The sequence below is a fragment of the Nerophis ophidion genome, linkage group LG13 (genome assembly GCF_033978795.1).
Source record: "Nerophis ophidion isolate RoL-2023_Sa linkage group LG13, RoL_Noph_v1.0, whole genome shotgun sequence".
Classification (NCBI taxonomy): domain Eukaryota; kingdom Metazoa; phylum Chordata; class Actinopteri; order Syngnathiformes; family Syngnathidae; genus Nerophis; species Nerophis ophidion.
In genome coordinates this window covers 31,170,147-31,191,653 of record NC_084623.1, presented here as the reverse complement: position 1 = coordinate 31,191,653, position 21,507 = coordinate 31,170,147, and the positions used below count along the sequence as shown (strand labels likewise).

Here is a 21,507-nt window from a genome sequence, read left to right as displayed (position 1 = left end):
ACCAGGACCGACGACGGGGCTGGAGCCTACACCAGCGCCGACGACTACGCCTTCTTCCACGGCCATAACAGCGGTTTTCACACCGCCGACGACTACTGCGGTTTCCATGCCGCCGCTGGCTCCTGCGGCATTCACGACGCCGCCTTCTTCGGCTGCAGCACCCACACCTGCTTCCACGACGGCGACGACTGCGCCTGCCTCCACGACGGCGACGACTACGCCTGCCTTCACGACGCCGCCTTCTTCGGCTGCAGCACCCGCACCTGTTTCCGCAGCGACAACGACTCTGCCTCCCGCTTCCTCGGCGACGATGACTCCGCCTCCAGCTTCCTCGACGACGTCTCAGCGTCCTCGAGTTGGCCTGCTGCGCAAGCAGCAATCTGGGGCCTGCAGCCTTCTCAAAGGTCAGTAACTGGACGCCAATGGCGCAAACAGCAGCCGCCCTCAAGACTTTCCCTAAAAACCCTAAGGCTGCTTAACTTTTGGCGCCACGCACGCCCACCTTCTCAGCGGCCACCAATGTGGCCTTTTCGAGGTCGCCCGCCAAGACTTTTGCGGCAGCGGCATTTCCGTCCGCCACTGCCACATGATTTTTCCTGGTGGATTCGGGGACACACGACTTGGCGACTCTCCACCGTGGCCTCCCTCCGCCCTCCGCCCTCCCTTCGTTTGTGGACTTCCTGTTTTGGGGAGGGGGTTCAAGTTTAGTTTTTTCTTAGACATATGGTATCAGTCTTTTGTTGGGGGGGAATACTGTTGCGATCTGCTGTTCAGACCTACACTATTTATTTTTCCATTTTGTATATTTCTCCGACTCCTTATTTCCTGTTTGCTTTGTCACCATGGTCACTCATCAGTCCACCTGCTTGTCTCGCCCCGCACACCTGCTACTAATTATCACCCTCCTATTTAAGCCAGTCTTCTCTGTTCATTCGGTCTGGGTTCATAGTTTGCTTTCACGCCACTATACGTCTGGATTTTGATCATTTGCTTTCACGCAAGTATTTCTATTCTCGCTAGCTTCTCACGTTAAGCCACTTGTTTTGTCCAGTTTACATACTGATGATTTGTTTTCTCTTTTGTGCCAACGTGCTATTTTAGTTTGTCTATTTTTACTTCCTAGTTTTCATACTAGCGTTTTTGGTTTGCCTTTTTATTAGCTCCAGTATTTCTGTTCAGAGCTCTCTTTTTTTTAAATAAATATTTTAAGAGCCTACCTTTGTTGTGTTCATGTCAACGCATCCACGGAGGGACAAACCTGGCATTACCATGCTCACCAGTCCTCACACTTATGTGCTTATTGGAGGACATTAAGCTGTTAACTGGCTGTCGATCTTCGCTCAACTAAACATGGTACAATATTGCTTGTATTTCAGTGCTTATATCAGAGATTTGGATTTTAATACACACGCACAGGTGTAAGGGAATGTGCATGTACACTACACACTCTCACCAAAGTAAAATATTTGTATCCTTAGATTACAGGATAATTAGAGGATACCTAATATGACAAGGTAATAAATATGATTGTACAGTTACTGCGAATTTGAAATTGTAACAGCTCATTGTATTAATTGCTCACATAAGCAATCAACAGCTGTTATGTGATGTGGCTATGTAAAAAAGGGGCACGCGATTAAAAGTATTTTTACTTCTGCTTACTTCTGCTTTGCAACTGTGTAAATGCAAGATTCTTGTCTCTTATGCTAAATAAGGAAATATATGTGATTTGCTTTTTTAAAAATTGTTTTAGCTCAAATAGGAAGGAGAACGTAATAATTATGATCTCAATACAAAGGTCCTGCAGTCCTGGGTTCAATCCCAGACTCGGGATCTTTCTGTGTGGAGTTTGCATGTTCTCCCCGTGAATGCGTGGGTTCCCTCCGGGTACTCCGGCTTCCTCCCACTTCCAAAGGCATGCACTTGGGGATAGGTTGATTGGCAACAGTAAATTGGCCCTAGTGTGTGAATGTGAGTGTAAATGTTGTCTGTCTATCTGTGTTGGCCCTGCGATTAGGTGGCGACTTGTCCAGGGTGTACACCGCCTTCCGCCCAATTGTAGCTGAGATAGGCGCCAGCGCCCCCCGCGACCGCAAAAGGGAATAAGCGGTAGGAAATGGATGGATGGATGGGAGATACTTATTGGTGCTGCATCCTCAACGTGTTTATGAACAGCCCTAACGGCCCTCGGTTTGATTTATGCATTGCTAAAATAATTTTTAGATGTTGCAACTTAGCTAAAATGCAGTATTAGCATCTAAAACATAACATTTTGCTTCATCAATAAAGTGATAGGAAAACAAACATTCACTTCCATATATTACCTTTGGTAGAGTCTTTAATTCACTGGACTGTTTGGCCGGTGAGCACTGTGTGCGGTTCTAAATGCTCAACCTACTTTCTAAGAGCAGAGAGATGCATTGTGCTAGCAATGCAGTAGTAGTAGTAGTAGTAGTAGTAGTAGTAAAATGACTACTTACACAACAGGAAAAACCTTTGGGAAGACAACGCTAGCTTCAGCCAAGTACTCATAGAGAATCCGCTGATCAAAATCATCTGTGGTATATTTGACCTGGGTGGCCTGGCAAAAAAAGACAGACTGTCAGCAAAATAATACTTAACAATTGAACTGTAGATATTTGGTGGTAGGAATGCTTTTTCACCAGCACAGTGAGAAGGAGAGCCTGGATCTTAGGGTCAGTCAGCACCTCCTCATCCAGTAAAACATTTGACTCAGAGACAGAAACCTTCCGAAGGTGAGAGTTTCCTATTCTTTGCGTCTCTGAAATAAAGAATCACATTTTTAACAGGGCACCGACATGTAAAGAAAAGTCTGTAATCGCACCTATCTCATAATCATTTTCTGCAACACGCCTCATTTTGGGAGGTGTGGTCATGCCTGATTCCATTTCCGGTCTCTTTGGAGCTTTAGAGTCTGATATGAGATGATCAAAGCTCTTTCTGGTGCCTATGAAAAATGGCAAAGCAAATTATTTTATCATAGAAAATGTACATGTGTATTGTCATGTGCGCTTAGGGTTAAGTTGTACCCAAAAGCTTCTTTGTCGTGGCCTGGGAAGGCTGTCCCATGTCCAGGCTCATTGACTTGCGTGTACGTGGGCTTATTTGGCCCGCTGTAGGGTAGTGGTGAGCTGAAAGGTAGCGCTCTGAAACCTGAGGGGATGTCCAAGGTTGAGTTTCTCGGAGTGTCCTGAGAGTAAAGGGGGGAAAGGCAGAAGGGCAACAAGTGAAATATATGAAAGCTAATGGAAAACATATACCGGTACTAGAATTCATGGAAAATATTTGTGAAATAGGTATTTGCCTATGACAGAAACTACTTACTCCAAGAGAATCCTGACCTTATGGATGTTAACAATAGGTAAAACATCTACAATAAGACTTTTGCTCAAAGTTGCTGATTTGAATGGGTAGATCAAAGTTTTTTTTTTTAAATATCAAAGGTTTAGTCAACATAATATTTATTTTGTCCATGCAAAGAAGTTAAAACTACATTAAAAAGTCAGCCCTTAAAAGGGGAACTGCACTTTTTTATTTTGCCTATCGTTCACAATCATTGTGAAAGACATGATGACGAACTGATTTTTTTTCCAATACATTGTAACCATTAAATAAACTTCCAATTAAAGCGGAGCCAATCGGAGGTCCTCTATTCCGACCATGAAATCCAATAAATAACCATTCAAAAAGTGCCAACAATACTTCATTTACATGTTGTGACTTGAATTTTAACCAAGGATTAGTGATATTGTTATTCTAAGCGCTAACCAAGACAAACTATTTATAGCGGCGACGTGATCACTTCCAAGTGTCCCTATGCTTACATAATCAAGTGGTCTGCTGTTTACCTGCTCCTTGAAGGTTTAATGTAGCTCATAAATAATGCCTTTCACCTGGAAAGTAGATGGCGGAGGATGCAATCAGAAAAATTGGTTTACTTCGTCAACCATTTAGGACCCGGAACTGGCAAGACTGACGCAAGAGACGTTTGGTGTCCCAGCCTATTTCTTTGCACGGATTATGAGTCATTCTTCATCTAAACAGGAATATATGAGCGTCCTAGCAGTGAACGTCCTGATGACAGTAGACCGTGTACAGTAGTACTGTTTTATGTTTTTTGCTCTCATAAAGTCTGCAGTGAGGAATAATCAGTATTGAGGGAAAAAAAAGCGACCCTGTGATGCATTTTGAAATTAATGTGCCGCCTACGCCTAAATGATCAAAATACGTAAATATTAAATGTAATTATAAATGTGCCTGTTACTACATTACATATATACTTACATCATGTATACAACACCTTAATGGAGGTGTTTAATAGGCTTAATAGGCAGATTTGAGCGGTTCCCATAGGCTCCATTGTGAGTGGAATTTTGATTGCATTTATTTAACAAAGCAAAAAAACAAAAAAATCCGTCATGTTTTTCATAATGATTCTACAAGATCAACAAAATTTCCCCAAAAAGTGCAGTTCCCCTTTAAGAAGTCGTACCCAAAGAATGTAAAGCGGTCACACCACCGAGCCTTTCCTTCCTGACAGTCAGAATCTAAGTGCTACTGACACCAAGGAATTAAAGAGTTTGAATACATTGAAAACATTGTTTTTAGAATCCCCAACACCAAATGGCCATATCTTAAGACCATACAGTAATAACAATAATAGTATCAATAATACTGTACAAAAACAAAAAGAGAACTCATTACATGCGCCTGGCAGTAAACTACTTAGTGATGAGTCACTTCACTTTTCTTTTTTTAGTTAACTTTTTAACTTCCACATCCATTATTTGTCTTCCTAGTGTGAGACAGGCTCTTATGATTGCAGTGTGTCACAAAAAAAAAGCGTACAAGTGAAAATTTAAGTAAAATTAGACATTCTATCATAAAATGCTCAGAAAATGCAAAAATGTAGACCAACATTGGCTGAATGCTAAGTCTAAGCTGTTTGACTGTTGCAACCACCATGAAGGTTAAACATGGCATCTTTAAATCAATGTGTGAAAGAATTGGCTACGATGAAAGGGAAAGTAATAACTAAGCAGTGTTGTAGTCTCATTATTGAAACTTTCTAATGAGCCAGTTTATCCCTCTTTGCAATGTCTCTTACAGTGTAGTGTGCAAGACAACCACAGGGGATAAAATAAATTTGTTGTCTCGTTCTTATTACAGTTTCAGTTTAATCACGCATTTAATATTTCTATTACTGTATTTTATGTGGCCATGTGTTAATACAGTAGCTGCCAACATTTGGGGTTTGCAATCAAGTAGATATCCTTACATCCCCTTACATGCATTATGTACTTCATTTGTTTCGCAACTGCAATGCAATGCTTTTAATTTAGCTATGTAATCAAATGATTGCCAGCACCACTACTCAGATTTCTGACAGAATCTTCCATCAATTCATTTTCTACCGCTTATTCCCTTTGGGGGTCGCGTGGGGCACTGGCGCCTATCTCAGCTACAATCGGGCGGAAGGCGGAGTACACCCTGGACAGAATCTTAACATTCTAAATAATAATGATAATATAAACCTGCAATGTACCCTTATTAATTTGACATTAATCTGATTGCATATGAGATTCTTAGAATACGTTTTTTTACATGCTATACAAATACAAATGTTGTAATTCAAACTAATTAGACCATTTATTTTACCGTACAATTTTAAAAACATAAGAACATCAACTTATATAATACTGTATTTTTCTACTCCACTTATGAACAAAACTGTTTTGAATGTTGTATCTTTAGAAAGCTAAAGGGGCTGTACCTATTTTAAAATTTTCTACATTTAATGTAATGTCCATGTTTTTTTATTCCATCAAATGGATAATACTTTGTCAAAATTGTATTTTATGCTAGTCAAAGATCCTTTATGAGGAAGAAGCACTCTGATATTTCTTCTGTATGTCAGGTATGTATGTTCTGTTTCAAGGACCTACTGTGAAAATAAAAAAATAAAAAAATGCTTCCAGGATTATTCAGCTGCAAAAATGTGAGCAACATATTTTTTAACGATCAACAGTCTTTCGCACTAAGGGTCGCAGCATAACGTGTGATGTACCTGAAGAACACATTCTCACAATATTAATGTATTATTTAAACAATTTGATTGACAAACTCGAGTATTTTATGCCTTCACCAAAACGTAACAGTTGGGGAGATTTTTAACTGATGTCAGTGGATGAGTGCAAAAGTCTTCCAGAAAAACTGGAAGAGTTGGCAGCTTTTTGTGTTTCTGTGTACAGCGTAAGGGACTCGTGTTAATTTACATATAGATTTTAATTTGCACTAAAACTCGACCTATGCCCTTATAGAAACAGAACTTGTATGTACTTTCCCACATTTTTTGTTACAGCCTTATTCCAAAATGGAATACCTCCATTGTTGTCCTTTAAAACTTCTACACACAATAACTATGACAATGTCATTTTTAAAAAATTTTTTTTAAAACTTTGCTGATTTTTTTAGGAAAAAAAACATTTAAAAAAAATGTTTGCATGTACATACGTACTCACATCCTTTGCTCAATGGTTTGTTTATGCTCCTTTGGCGTTCAATGCCACAAGCTGGCAGACCTATCTTTGGGCAGTTTCACCTATTCATTTTTGCCCATTTATTTTTGCAGCACCTCTCAAGCTCCATCAGATTGAATGGGAAGAGTTGGTTTTTATCCAGGATGTCTCTGTACATAACTGTATTCATCTTAGTCAAGTTATGGAGGTGACCAAGAACCCATAGGTCACAGTGTCAGAGCTGCATTCCTCTGTGGAAAGAGGAGAACCTTCCAGAAGGACAACCATCTCCGCTGCAATCGACCAATCAGGCCTGTATGGCATAGTGGCCAGACGGAAGCCATTTCTTAGTAACAAGTTTGCCAACATACACCTGAAAAACTCTCAAACCATGAGAAACAAAATTCTCTGGTCTGATGATACAAAAGTTGGCGTGAATGCCAGGCTTTATGTTTGGAGGAAACCAGCCACCGCTCGTCACCAGGCCAATACCATCCCTACAGTTAAGATTGGTGGTAGCAGATAATGCCTTGGGAATGTTTTGCAGGCACTGGACGACTTGTCAGGATGCATAAAAATATGTATGCAGCAATGAACAAAGAAATTTTGGATAAAAAGCAACACTTGTTCTACAACCTGATGGAGCTTGAGAAAGAGGAATGGGCAAAGAGCCAAAAGTACATCAACAAAGTATTGAGCAAATGCTGTGAATACTTATGTACATGTGATTTTTAGTTATTAATCCATTTGCAATAATAATTTGAAAAAAAATATTACATTGTCATTATGAGTTATCGTCTGTAAAATCTTGAAGACAAAAATGAATGCATTCCATTTTGGAATAGGCTATAAAATAACAAAATGTGGCAAAAGTAAGGCCCTGGGAATACTTTCCAGATGCACTGTAGACCTAGGACTTTCTGTAAACAACATTTCTTAAGGCCTCGGAAAACTGCTCAGCGCAGTATATACTATAGGAAATTATTAATACAAATCTCAATAAAAGAAAAGTGTGGTCATCGAATAATTAAATGTATACAAGCCTACCTGCAGCTGGAATCACTGATTACACTGGAGTAGGTGTCCATAGGTACTGGATCCATCGAGAGATCTGAGATTAGGAGCGACTTCCTGTGTTTAAGACTGCAACGACTTCGGACCTCCTCAGACACAGTGAGCAGTGCTGCACAGAGCCACAACATAATTATTACTGACCAAAGGAAAGCAATTCAATATCATATTGAGTTGTTAACTGTGTCAATACCAGCTAAATAAGCCACACTCTGGGTGTTGACTTCAAACTTGTCACATTTCAAATGCTTGCTGATGAGAGTCAAAAGTGTGTGAAGGATTCTCACTGTTCTCGCTACTGTGTTGGCTGATGGGTGTCTGTAACCTGGAAGCACATACACAAAGTAAAAATAGGGAAGCAGATTCAAATGTTTCTCCCATGACTGTGGAGTTACATTTATTAGGCCCTTACTAGGAAAGAAACCCTCTCAATTATTATAAAGATTATAGCAAATAGAAACAGTTGCAGTGCGTCCGACTGCTGTACTAACAAGTCACATGACCATAAAGGACACTGCAAACTACAGTGGGACAAGTTTATGCCTCCAGTCCTTTGACTGGCTGAGTGACGTCGACATAATTGCAACCGAAAAAATTTAGAAAGCCATTGCTTGCTCATTTTTATTTATGTTCCTTGGTTTTCATATGTTGTTTTATACCAGAGCTATTCAACTAAATAGTTTTTCAGAAAGCTAAGGACAGGGAGGTTGGACATCGCTCTTCACTATCAGTCTTATTTTGTATATTCCTGAGAACCAGCATCCTCTACATTTTGGTCTGTTTATTTTGTCAACGCTACCTACGCACTCTGCTGTTTTAAAGGAACTTCTGCAAACACAGCAAGTCAAAGATCATCTATGTGATAGCACATTATTGTTTTTAGAATCTGCTGCAAAATTGTGAGTGTCACACAAGTTTTTTGAACTGAGCTCACGGCCATTGGTTAAATAGCCAAAAGAAGGAGGAAGTAAAATGGAACCTTGAGGAACACTACTAGTATACAAGCAACTGCAACAACTTAATTGCCGAAAAAGCGAGGACTTAAAAGGTTGCCTTGAGAATTGCTTCAGTTATGTAAATCAAAAGTTTGGACCCCAGTGTTTTATATATGCTAGCAAATTAAAATGTCAAAGGGAGAATCTGCCATTATGTTTGCATTTGTTCCTCAATAGAACAGGAGCCCTTTAATGTCTTTAGGAATTTGCTGCAAAAATATTCGTCACCTAGGTTTTCAATTAAACTTGGGGGCCGGTATGGTGTCATTCCGTGGACAGTTTTGGTCCCCGGGCCAGAGGAATGGCAATGTTTTATATATCCTTTTCTAAGAAAGCTGTTGCGAGTATTTCATTGTATCTTTTGACTACATTGACAATAAAGCTTTCTGTAAATGAAAACATCTTTCTTCTCGTTGCAAACAATCTAAACACTAAAATTAAATTGGTGCATTTTGCTAGTTGCTGTGCTGGAATCTAGGTAAATACTGCCATGCTTTTATTTTGAGACTTATTTTGCACCGAACAGGAAGTAAGTATGTGCACGTTTTTGATGTGTAATTGTATAAGTTTAGTTTCTGTTGTCAACAATACTACAACAGATATCGACAAAAAGATAGGTTGACGTCGACTTAAGCAGGCCATTTTTTGTAATAAGAACAACATGGTGGACCAGTACTTGAAAAATTGGTCGACAAATGGGTTTTGACATTAGCGGGATTGACTTAACAAGTTTCACAGTAGTGGCTTGAGGATATGTGCCGAGGAGGCAGTAAACCAGCATAGCAAGGTAAATCACATATCATATTCACTATTTAATTTGTAACGCTGAGATGAGATGCTGTGAGTGTGGCCATTTTTTAGTCAGCCAAAAGCAGAGTTAACCCTATTTTAATGCTAACTATCTGACAAATAACTTATCACCAACAGTGGATGTGTTTGTGCTGGACGCTATGATCAGGCTTGTCCAGACAGTTTACCACAAGGCCATAACTTAACCCCAGATACTTTTTAAGTTTAGAATCGTAATATTGTGAACCTTACTTGATTTGTATTTAAATTGTGCTTCTAATCCAACCAAATATTGGCGAGTCATTTACATGGCATCAAAAAAATATAATGTAAAGTAAAAAAAATACAGTGCCACTATATCATCAGCATAACTGAATTGTCCAGAAATTTGCACATTACACATTATTCTTTTTTCCTGGTAAATACCTTTGAGAAGGTGGCCTACAAGTGCAAAGTTGAAGTTAGCACTAAAGTTCAGTCCCACAAAGTGGTCCATCTGCTTACAGTGCCATTCCAAAGGACGTCTGATCTCCATGAACACTTCTTCCGGACTCTAAAAGACCCCCAAAAAATTAAAAAGAAAGTTTGGTCACAATTTATAAATACAATGACAAAGCAGAAAATGTACAGCATAATAATGCAGAATACTTGCACGATGTAACTGAATTACGTCAGAGCAAGCGGGTATATACGGAAACTAGCTTCTGCAGTCAAATTCTTTAGAACCCGGCCTCAAAACTTGTAGCAAGGTGAACACAACAGGCTAGCAAAGTGGATTTTGTAGACGCCTTCTCGGAATTCTTGGCCGGCAGGACGACCTATACATTTTATAAATTTAGATATGTTTAATAAATGTGTAAGGCTTATTGAGGATTTAAAGCTTCTATAGATTTTCTTAATTAGCTTCCTTCGTTGCAAGTAAAAAATAGCAATTATAGAGACAGAGGGCGTTATTGGTGCTAAATCCAATCTAATAATTACAAAAGTCACATTTGTTGCACATCCATCCATTTTTCTACCGCTTGTCCCGTTCGGGGTCTCATGGGGTGCTGGAGCCTATCTCAGCTGCATTGGGGCGGAAGGCGGGGTACATCCTGGACAAGTTGCCACCTCATCACAGTGCACATGTTGATCCAAAATCGCAGAACTTCAACATTCTGCTAGCAGGAAGTTTTGGAGGGCGAGAAGTGAGCTAGCACAAGGTTTTACAAAATGTTCCAAATGGATTACAGTCTTTGAAAGCAGAGTAGCTTTCAGAGATTCAAAAAGATTCAGAATAGTATTGCTCCTGTTTTTTCTTATCTAATTAAACCTAATACAGGAGTCAAAACCAAATTTTAACTGCAGTAGCTCTCATTTGTTTCTACTGCTTTTATATGAGCAAATATCGTTTTTGAGCAGTGCAGCGTTTGGGATTGAAGGTAGGATTTGCCTTGTCATTGAAGACATGCATTGTGTCCAGGGTGTGGAGGTTCTGCTCCATCAAAGCAGTCCCAGCAGAATACAGGTTCACTTCATCCAGCTGTAGTACAGCCACTGCAACCCAGAACAGCGCCCTGTGCATAGGAGACCCCTACAGAAGGAAGAAAGGGAATTAAGAGCATGTTTCAGTTTAAATCTTGGAACGCAGTTGGTAAAGTTAAAGTAAACATTTTTATCACAATACAGTGGCACTTTAATTTACAGTCTTTCTGTCTAAGCAACCTAGTTGTAGCTGTTCTAGCTATGGGCAATTACCAAGGGTACTTTCTAGGATATGTCGCAAGGATGAGGTGGGGAAAAAATAAAAATCCAATTTATTTGTGCTTAGCGCTAAGACTAGTTACTCCTTAAGTCAGGATATGTGTGTCAGACGGGTGCTCCGCAAAATTGCTCACATGAAGTATAATAAAATATTGAGGGGTTGAGTTGACCGCTGGATTTCAGTCCTTAGGTTAAATTAGTCCTTCTCAAATAGTAGGGCAGGGTCCCCTGGGGGGGATTCAGTGCGATGCCAAGGGGGGCGCGTGTGACCTCGGGAATATGCTTTTTTTTCCCGTACCAGAATATGAAGAATGTAACATGTGGCTTCACTGTAACCACAGTGGGACACGGGTTGTTGTTTCCTTTAGTGTAAATAAATTTACATTGTGATGCAGCGGTATAGTTATAATCATTTTACAGACAAATTATACTATTTATAGTCAAGGTGGAGGGTTGGGGTGTGCAAAATATTTTCTTCTTCCTGGGGGGGTTTAACAGAACATAATTGAAAAGCACCGGGTTAATTGAAGGTTAAAAACGTAAATAAAAGAAAATGAATTCGGTGATGATGGTTAAGTTTTAGGGATAAAATGGTATTGTGAATGCGGTTTCAAAATTCTCACAATAATGCAGTGATGGACGGTCTGAGAAGCAAACCAAATTTCGCATAAACCAAAAGCTTAAGCTAGTGCATCTACGTACAAAGTTAAAATCAGACATTTGGAGGTATTTTGGCTTCGCATTCAAGGAAAATCGAGACTTGAAAAATACACTTTGCAGATATTGCCCGACTGCAATAGCCTTCAAGTCCGAAAATACAATCAATATGAGAAGTCACTTGATTAATTATAACCTGGAAAATATTTTTAACACGAAACTAAGGTGTAAGCCAGGCCAAACATCAATTTGTGAGGCATTTCAATCTAGTTTTCCTAATGACAGCATGTTTACAATGTCAGCTTAAAGACACTAAACTTAATTTTTTTTAATGTTTGCTTCTTACTTGAACACAGTTTTTTCACTGTTGTAATGAATATGATTACAACAGTTGAGCATTGGATTTGTGTTTATTTACACTGTGTTTATCCTAAACATAAATAGCGCTTAATTTTCCACACTAAGGTTATTTTTTCAAGTCATCTTTTTTGACATTTCCAAAATAATATCTTATTGTGGCTTTAAAACCATGATTACATCGTACTGTCAGATTTTGAGATTGTTACTTAGGTTTCCACAAAACATGGAAAAGAGAAGGAAGAAGCACAAACTCATTTTAGAACAAAGAGGAAAGACGAAGAAACGGGCCAAACATAACTGTATGGCACTATTTCATCACTTAATGTGGACCATATTATGGAATGGGTATCACATCAGCTAACATTACTTGGTAGATAATGTGATATAACCATTGACAGTTTCTGAAGCGCATTATGTACGAACACAAAGGATGGCATTGACGAAGGGGCATTGTGCACCCCCGGCAGAAAATACATAATATATTGCATTGTAAAGGCTTTTTGTGTCTTGTCAGGGAGGCTGGGGCTCTGTATACCAAAGGGGTATCTACTAGCAGAGGGCACCATTGAGGAGAGAACCGCCGCTGCAACCCAGACCCATATATAGGAACACGATGATGTAGTTTGGCTGAGTTTTCGTATACCTTACTGAGCAGAGGCTGCAGTTTTGTCAGTGCAATGACAGTGGCTTCAATTAATACTTGGCTGTTGTAATTGTCAGGCCCCTTCAGACAGCTCTCAAGACCCTAAGGACATAAAAAAATATGCTATTTCATTAATAAAATAGCTTTAAAGTCATGGCCTCGCCAAATAAAATTTATGTTTGGTCTTACCCGGTCTATGCTGAGAAGAGGGCTGGCTTTACTGAGTATTCGGATAATCTGCTTGATCTGACCATGGCTCACCCTTTTACTAATGCAACCAAACACTACCAGGGCTCGGGGCTGGAGAGATGGGTTGTACTGGAATGCAAACCTGGACACAATTCATCATTTTATATTCTTGTAATTCTCATGGACACATTGACGTAAGAAAGATAACTCAAACAAAAGTAAAAGAAACATACTTTTTTGCAAGCTCTGTCCATTGGTCTAACCACTTACAGGCTGGGATGTCCCTCATACAAGCCTATTAAAAAAATATGGTTGGGCTCAGCAGTGTTAAACGTAAGATTTTAAAACTATCACAAGGGTGGTGACTGACCTCCATTATTTCTAGTAAGGCCTCGGTGACAGTCTCCAAGGAGGAAAGGGCAAAAGTCTCCCTTTCGTATGATCCTGGGGAGAAGGAGCGGTCTCTGTAGCTAGAGCGGAAGGCAATGACAGCTGCTGACTTGACTTTGCTGATGCCAAAAAGCAGGTAGAACTTGGGCAAGGAGAATTCAGTGAGGCTCAACCGCAGAACCTGCTTTGTCTCCTCTAAAATAACATACATAGTATAACATTAAATAGTATAATGAGGTATTTTTTGATTGTTGCATGAACATCCAGATTAAAATCCTTACCACTGAAGTTAAGCTGGGAGCAAGTACAGAGGGAATGAATGATGTTGATGACCAAGCCATGGGTAGAGGCCCTGAGAGAAAGTGGTCCAGTTGCTACCAGCAGGGTAACGACGTGGAATAGGTACGGCAGATGGGCAGCAACATCCAGCGAGTTGTTGAACGAAAGCATGAGCATGTAACGGGCCAAAATGGCAATGTCATCCCACATCAGGTGCTGCTCCAATGTTGGTGTTGGTGACAAGCAGGTCTTGTCTATGATCTTACACATTCGACTGATAACCTGTCACAGAACACAACACAGAAGTCTGGCATTAAAACGCCCTTGTCAAAATGATTCGTCCTATTAAACAGAAGCAACATTGTAAAACAAGCAAACAAATGCCCCTAACACTGCTGTATTTCATGAATTGGGCTGCCGAGAGTGTGCTCAAATTCAAATGAGCTGCAATCCCATCCTTTTCCTGATATAACAATATATGCCCCGCTAACACAGACACATTCAACAAAAGGATATTGTTTTCAATAAATAAGCAGTGTTTGGAAAAGCCTATGTTTTTTTAGGAATATGGCAACCAACATCGGCTCTGTCCTACAAGCTTTTTTCTTGAAGATCTCTTCTGTTTGGATTACCTTGACAGTCATTGTATTCAGTTAAACTTTTATTTGTGACAAATACAGACATTTATCTGTTAAAACTCTTAAATAACTAATGGTAACACATGCTATCAGTTGATAGTGTTCTTATATTTACAGTATATATATTGTTGAGGCACTGATATAGAGTTAAACATCGTTAAATATATGTTAAATTCTAATCTTTTTTTTTTAAGAAACCGGCGAGCTTCATGACAAGCCTAGGTGAGGCAGACCCCGTAGTATGACTGTTCAAGAAAAGTGGCAAATTATATTTTTTCTAATAAAAAATCATTTCAACTGCATCACTAATAACCCAAAGAAGACCTGTTGGAACCCAAATAAATCCATTATGTCTGGGTTAACAAATTATTTGAGTGATTAGTGATTAATGATGCAGTCCTTGAAGCTCATAGGAGCCATACACAACATTAATAATTTTTTCCCAAAACACCAGGACTTTGTTTTAGGTTTTCAAAATAAAATATTTTTTTTATCGTACATTATTTTTTGTATGCAACAAGACTTTTGTCCAAGGACAAGCCCACATTTCTAACTCTAAGGAATGATACAAAGCTTGATATTTGTATGGAAAGCATAATCCAATCCAAAGGGTTTTGCTTTTCATACAAGCCATATCTGATTCCAAAAGCTAAAATTCAAGTTATCATTTGTTGTTCCTACAACTTGGATGAGTTACAATACTTTTGTCCGGGACTGTACAATTATAAGAACTAATAAAAAAATAGTTTAAGGAGGTGACAACTCACCACTAAACTCAGCAAATAAAAATAACTACTGGAACAAGAGTGTAACGTTTTATGCATTGTTTATAACGCTATTACTAAAAAAAAAAAAAAAACCTATGTAAAAGTCATAAGATTCTATTAAAAAAGAAACAAAAGAAAATGAGTACTAACTACTAAAGTTCTCATCCCTTCAGTCAACACAATTTGTGCCGATGAACGGTCCACACAATGGCCCTCTTTTACTGCAACACTGGTGTCTGCAATAAAAGGAGCCAGGGCTTGGGCTTACTATTGTGTCTGTGTGTGTATGTTGTTTTTGTCTGAGAAGGAAGACTAAGTGATACTCAGATGAAGAGCAAGTGGAGTTTTTCGTCAAAGATATTACAGTTTTAATTCGGACTCATTTATTCAAGTAAGTATTTATTCAACAACTAAACCAATTAATGTCTATGAAGGTTCTCATTCATTCAGGTTATTGTCATCTCAGGGCATTCAATCGATCACAACTGGACTGCTTGGTTTATCTTGGAAGACGTTTCGTCGCTCATCCGAGTAGGCTTCATCAGTTCAGGCTCATAGATTTAGATTTGTCAGATCTAGTCCAGCGGCTGGTGCCAAAACCCCAAATATTTATATTCTAAAAAACAAGAGGGTGTGCTTTGGCAAGGATTGGCTTCGTCCTATCGTAGTGAGAAAAACAACTGTTTTAATGCCAACAAGCAATCTTAACTGTCAAAGTTGTTTTTTGGAGTGCAATGTTTTATTGGGATTCTTGTCTCTAAAGTATTAGTAGTTAAATGCTGTGATAGACAGGTAAAGGTTGCAACTCAGAAGCTAATTTACAGTAAAAAAACAACATTAGGACATTTAACTCCTGCTACCTTATATAAACATGGTAACAATGCCATATGACATAAGAATTATGTATGATATTATTAACATAAGAACAACACTGCGGAAAATCTTAACATAAGGACAGAACAGTATCATAATCTGTATTATGTAAATGTTATATATGTATATATATTTTATATATTGGAGCTGTCAAAGTTAATAATAATAATAATAATAATGGATTAGATTTATATCGCGCTTTTCTATTGTTATATACTCAAAGCGCTCACAGAGAAGTGGGAACCCATCATTCATTCACACCTGGTGGTGGTAAGCTACATATGTAGCCACAGCTGCCCTGGGGTAGACTGACGGAAGCGCTGCTGCCAGTTTGCGCCTACGGCCCCTCCGACCACCACCAATCATTCATTCACCAGTGTGAGCGGCACCGGGGGCAAAGGGTGAAGTGTTAATGTGTTAATGAAGTTAATGTGATAACGCGTTAACTATACATTTCAATATTGGCCTAATTTTTTTTTTTACAGGCGATTAACACAAACACTTAGTTTTTGACCCTCCTGCTGTGCCGTAGCGGGGTGACCTTGGCTGCAGTTTACTTGTAACTGATGAGCCACAAGTGAGCAGAAGTGGCCAAAGGAAAATCTACCTTATGGAAATATCAGGTTCAAAGCCATAGCAAGTTTTTCTCCCGACAAGTAAGGACTATCTTTCGTCATGAGAAGAGGCGACATCCCTGCAGCAAACACCTGCAGCGCACAATGTGGTGCTTCACATTGGAGTTCAAATTATGGTTAAGGTCCAGTGAGAACATAACATTTACATTGTTACTGTGACTGATTTAGTAAGCAAGATGACATAAAAGCTCAAAAGAAATTAAAGACGGTAGGCACGATGTCAAAAATTAGACTTTTTTCTATTGCAAACAGTCGATTCAAAATCAAAACATGTCAAGACACTTTCTTAAACCAATTACCCACTTTTCCAGCTTCCAAACTAAAATTGCTACGCTATGCATCCGGTGTAAATATGTCTAGGGTTTCTCCTTAATGTACAGGCCTAATATTAGCCGCCACACTTAACAAAATAAAGTGATATAATGTATTGTACCGTTCAAAAGAAAACAGTCTGACGCTCTATTTAGCTTTTATGGCCAATTGTATGCTAACATCGAGCCCAATTCCAGCAAGTATTTTCTCCGTGCACAAACATCTGCCTCTGTGCTTCACTTCAAGACAAACAATTTGTTCATTCTCCACTGACACGGTGTGTTCAAAGACTGGGACAAACCCTCATAACACACAACATACATACATACATAATACCAGCCATACGGGTTGTTCGGAGCAAACGCAGCGTGCCCGCGTGGTTGTATTTTAATATATTCAAGATGTATCCGCGGACAGCGACCTTCACAATTTAAGATGACACTGGTGGCTTTTAATGAGAGAAAGGCCCCTTGCAACGCAAAGCAAGTGTGAGAGGCTCTCTGCGGCTCGCTTTTCATCACAGCCATGGCGCGACAGAATCTAAAAAGTCTCTAAACACGAGCACAGTTGCCCAAAACACCAAAAATAAATGCTAGACTTGTAGCCAATTATTTTTTATTACAGAAAAGGTGACTAAAAGGATTGGAGAAATCTCTTTTAGAATAAAAAACAAAATAAAATAAATTCTCAAAGTACAGCAACAATTTAAAAATAGAACAAAACGATAAAATGCAAGAAAAATAGAATGTTATTACCATACTTATTAACATATTTGTTTTAAATGTATGATCACATCCCTTTTTAAAGTATATACGAATCATAACATTTCATGCTATATCGACCACGCTACAAAACATGCAACCTACCGCAATAAGTATTTTGGCCATTTTAGGGGAAACCCTGACATTAACAAAATAAAAATGTCTTACATTACAATCAAGCTTTGTCAGAGATGTTTTGTAATGTTATTCTGTGATACTTGCCTCTAAAGAAATGCTCGTACATCAGTTGAGGAATATGGGGTCAGGTGGGGTTGGAGGGGGATTTTTCTGGCTGGCTGAAATATTGTGTACATTTTTGTTCTGGTCGAGTCCTCAATTACAGAATGATTAGCAGGCTCAATAATACATTTTATCAATTAATAGAAGGTTAAAACACTGTCATTCAGCAATATAAAGCCACCCCCCCTGTAAATGATCTGTCTAGGACAGGGGTCACCAACGCTGTGCCCGCGGGTACCAGGTAGCCCGTAAGGACCAGATGAGTCGCCCGCTGGCCTGTTCTAAAAATAGCTCAAATAGCAGCACTTACCAGTGAGCTGCCTCTATCTTTTTTAAATTGTATTTATTTACTAGCAAACTGGTCTCGCTTTGCTCGACATTTTTAATTCTAAGACAAAACTCAAATAGAATTTAAAGAATCCGAGAAAATATTTTAAATACTTGGTCTTCACTAGTTTAAATTAATTCATTTATTTTTTTTTACTTTGTTTCTTATAACTCGTAGAAAGACAATTTTAGATAAAAAATACAACCTTAAAAATGATTTTAGGATTTTTAAACACATATACCTTTTTGCCTTTTAAATTCCTTCCTCTTCTTTCCTGACAATCAATGTTCAAGTAATTTTTTTTTTTTTTGTAATGAATAATAAATACATTTTAATTTAATTCTTCATTTTAACTTCTGTTTTTTCGACAAAGAATATTTGTGAAATATTTTTTCAAACTTATTATGATTAAAACTCAAAAAAAATATTCTGGCAATCTAGAAAAACTGTAGAATCAAATTTAAATATTATTTCAAAGTCTTTTGAATTTATTTTAGAATGTTTGGTTTTGGAAACTCTCGAAGAAATAATACTTTGTCTTTGTTAGAAATATAGCTCGGTCCAATTTGTTATATATTCTAACAAAGTGCAGATTGGATTTTAACCTATTCAAAACATCCATCCATCCATCCATTTTCTACCACTTATTCCCTTTTGGGGTCGCGGGGGGCGCTGGCGCCTATCTCAGCTACAATCGGGCGGAAAGCGGTGTACACCCTGGACAAGTCGCCACCTCATCGCAGGGCCAACACAGATAGACAACATTCACACTCACATTCACACACTAGGGCCAATTTTAGTGTTGCCAATCAACCTATCCCCAGGTGCATGTTTTTTGGAAGTGGGAGGAAGCCGGAGTACCCGGAGGGAACCCACGCATTCACGGGGAGAACATGCAAACTCCACACAGAAAGATCCCGAGCCTGGATTTGAACCCAGGACTGCAGGACCTTCGTATTGTGAGGCAGACGCACTAACCCCTCTTCCACCGTGAATTATTAATGATAACATAGAGTTAAAGGTAAATTGAGCAAATTGGCTATTTCTGGCAATTTATTTAAGTTTTAATCAATACCCAAGCAGTAGCTCTTGGTTTCAAAAAGGTTGGTGACCCCTGGTCTAAGGTATACTTATTAATGGAAACAAAACTTTTGGCTTTTTGTGCCATCCATTTGCCTTTTTAAAGCATTACATATCTTCAATTCTCTAAATTGTCAATAAACTTCTCAATCAATCAATCAATGATGAAAAATTATACCTATCTGTGATTAATCACGATTAAGTTTAAGTTAACTATGAACAATGCGATTATTGCGATTGAATATATTAATAGTTTGACAGCCCTAATATATAAGTATATATATATATATATATATATATATATATATATATATATATATATATATATATATATATATATATATATATATAAATACACACGCACACACGCATGCACACACACACAAACACATATATATTTATATATACATATACATATAAAAACACATGATAAAAAAAGAGAAAAAATTATAACACCACAAAGTGCTGCCATGCAAACCCCAAAAAACATTTTGAAAATCAAGTCTACATTTCCTGCAATCGGGTACATTTCCACACCATATTTTACCTTTACATCATTATTATCTACAAACTTATTTAGGCTTTATTATTATTTAAATGTTTACCAATGTTCTTAACCGTAAGCTAACCAATTATCAATGATGTTTCCTGTGTAGTTTGTCCCCTACCCGTGGAGTTGCTTTGCTACGTAGCTTCACTTTTTAAGTTAATCCTTTTTAATAGAAACCCATAGTTTTTACCACTGGATTATCAAAAACCGTACCCATTATGGGAAAAACGTAGTTGTTGGCAGGTATGGCAAAGCGACAGATCAAGATTTTAAAACACAACGTACGTCGGAAAAACGAAGAAAAACGGAAAATAATTGTTTATATTTTTACAGAGATAAAAAAAGATAGATTTCCCACTAATAACGGAAAAATCACATGCCTGCTAAAAGACTTTGTATATATATTTCACGACAGACCAGTCGGACCTCACCTTACTGGAGACCAGTTTGACATTTCCTGATGCCAAAGCAACTGCAGTATCAGCCATCACCTCAGCCTTGATAGAGCCAAGGCCTCCAGTGGCACTGGTTTTGATGAAGCTGTCTAACACCACATCCAACAGATCTGTTATCTAAGGAGAGAGCATTTTTAAATATAATGAAAAAAGAGCATATTCAATGAAGTACAAATTTACACAGGTGGAGCCATGCAGACATTCAGTTTAAAAGGTTTCATAAGTGATTGGTGTGGTGGACTCACCTGGCCCAAGCTGCCCCAGATCTTTGCTTGGATAGAGGGATACATCTGCTTTTCGTTAATGGTCATGGTGATGAGCTTGTCCAAAATGGCAGTGACACGCTGGCGCTTGGCATCATCATTGTGCTTACAAAAGCGAACAAGGTTTAGCAGCCAGGGTGTCATGTACTCCAAACAAAGATGCTTCAGCTCAATACCTGCAGAACAACAATTAATTATGTACATTGTATATTAAATTTCCTCAACTCGTGGCCACTAGTCATGTAACATTGCGCTAGAATCATTGTTCGGTATGTACCTGGTTTTACAGGTCAGGGTTAAGATTATTTTTGGATACAGGAAGAAAATGAAACAACTGCAGACTGCTAGCATATTATTTGCCGTGATTAAGGATATAAAATGTCCCATATTGTCAAAAAAAAAGATAAGACTTCTAAGAGAACGGCAGTCCCATTGTGGTACTATGGGGCAGATGTCATTGCCTAGATTGCATACTTGGCCATGGGACGCACAATATCGGGCAAAAAAAAAAAAGTATTAAACTCTGCAACAGGTGTGGAATATCGACCTCTCTAGGGTTCCTTCCGGTCAGAGAATACAAAGTCATCAGATACTGTAGTCAACTTTAATTGCATTGTCGTGCATCTCAGGTTGCATTAGTACACAATATTCTGTCATGAATATGACATGCATTGTGTATGCAAAAACATTAAAATTTAATTAGAAAAATTGCAGCCAATATACTTGCATAAAATAAGTTTAAATTAATGTGTAGTTCTTAATTAGCATACGCAGATTAGCCATAAAAGCTTATTTGTTTAGTAGTCAGATGCTATTCACTAAATAAACAGCTGTCATATGATGATAGACAAACATCAATAAAAATAACTACACACACTTGAAGAAACCATTCACAATACATCTCATAAAGCGTTCGGAAACACCAATGACATCTGCACCAATAGAAAGCT

The 21,507-nt window shown here is 38.4% G+C and overlaps 2 protein-coding genes across 6 annotated transcripts in view; one reads left to right on the top strand and one right to left on the bottom strand.

Annotated features, from left to right (window-relative positions):
* nf1a (neurofibromin 1a) overlaps positions 1-21,507 on the bottom strand; it is a 165,439-nt gene that overhangs the window by 25,719 nt on the left and 118,213 nt on the right. For all 4 annotated transcript variants that reach the window (XM_061918765.1, XM_061918762.1, XM_061918764.1 and 1 more), the window contains 15 exons: positions 20,540-20,733; positions 20,271-20,411; positions 13,658-13,937; positions 13,357-13,571; positions 13,220-13,281; positions 12,987-13,128; positions 12,798-12,899; positions 10,827-10,967; positions 9,821-9,947; positions 7,804-7,935; positions 7,587-7,722; positions 3,051-3,211; positions 2,846-2,968; positions 2,664-2,782; positions 2,481-2,581 (listed from right to left, as the gene is read on the bottom strand). In XM_061918765.1, coding sequence (XP_061774749.1) covers positions 2,481-2,581; positions 2,664-2,782; positions 2,846-2,968; positions 3,051-3,211; positions 7,587-7,722; positions 7,804-7,935; positions 9,821-9,947; positions 10,827-10,967; positions 12,798-12,899; positions 12,987-13,128; positions 13,220-13,281; positions 13,357-13,571; positions 13,658-13,937; positions 20,271-20,411; positions 20,540-20,733 — 2,176 coding nt within the window. The remainder of the gene's footprint in view (positions 1-2,480; positions 2,582-2,663; positions 2,783-2,845; positions 2,969-3,050; positions 3,212-7,586; positions 7,723-7,803; positions 7,936-9,820; positions 9,948-10,826; positions 10,968-12,797; positions 12,900-12,986; positions 13,129-13,219; positions 13,282-13,356; positions 13,572-13,657; positions 13,938-20,270; positions 20,412-20,539; positions 20,734-21,507) is intronic.
* Positions 1-21,507, top strand: part of LOC133564439 (uncharacterized) — a 44,422-nt gene that overhangs the window by 13,968 nt on the left and 8,947 nt on the right. The window contains exon 1 of one of the 2 annotated variants that reach the window (XR_009809280.1): positions 15,304-15,451. The exons of the other annotated variant lie outside the window; for it this stretch is intronic. The gene's annotated coding sequence lies outside the window, so the exon portion shown is untranslated. Of the gene's footprint in view, positions 1-15,303; positions 15,452-21,507 lie in introns of those variants that run through there. 2 annotated transcript variants of the gene reach the window in all.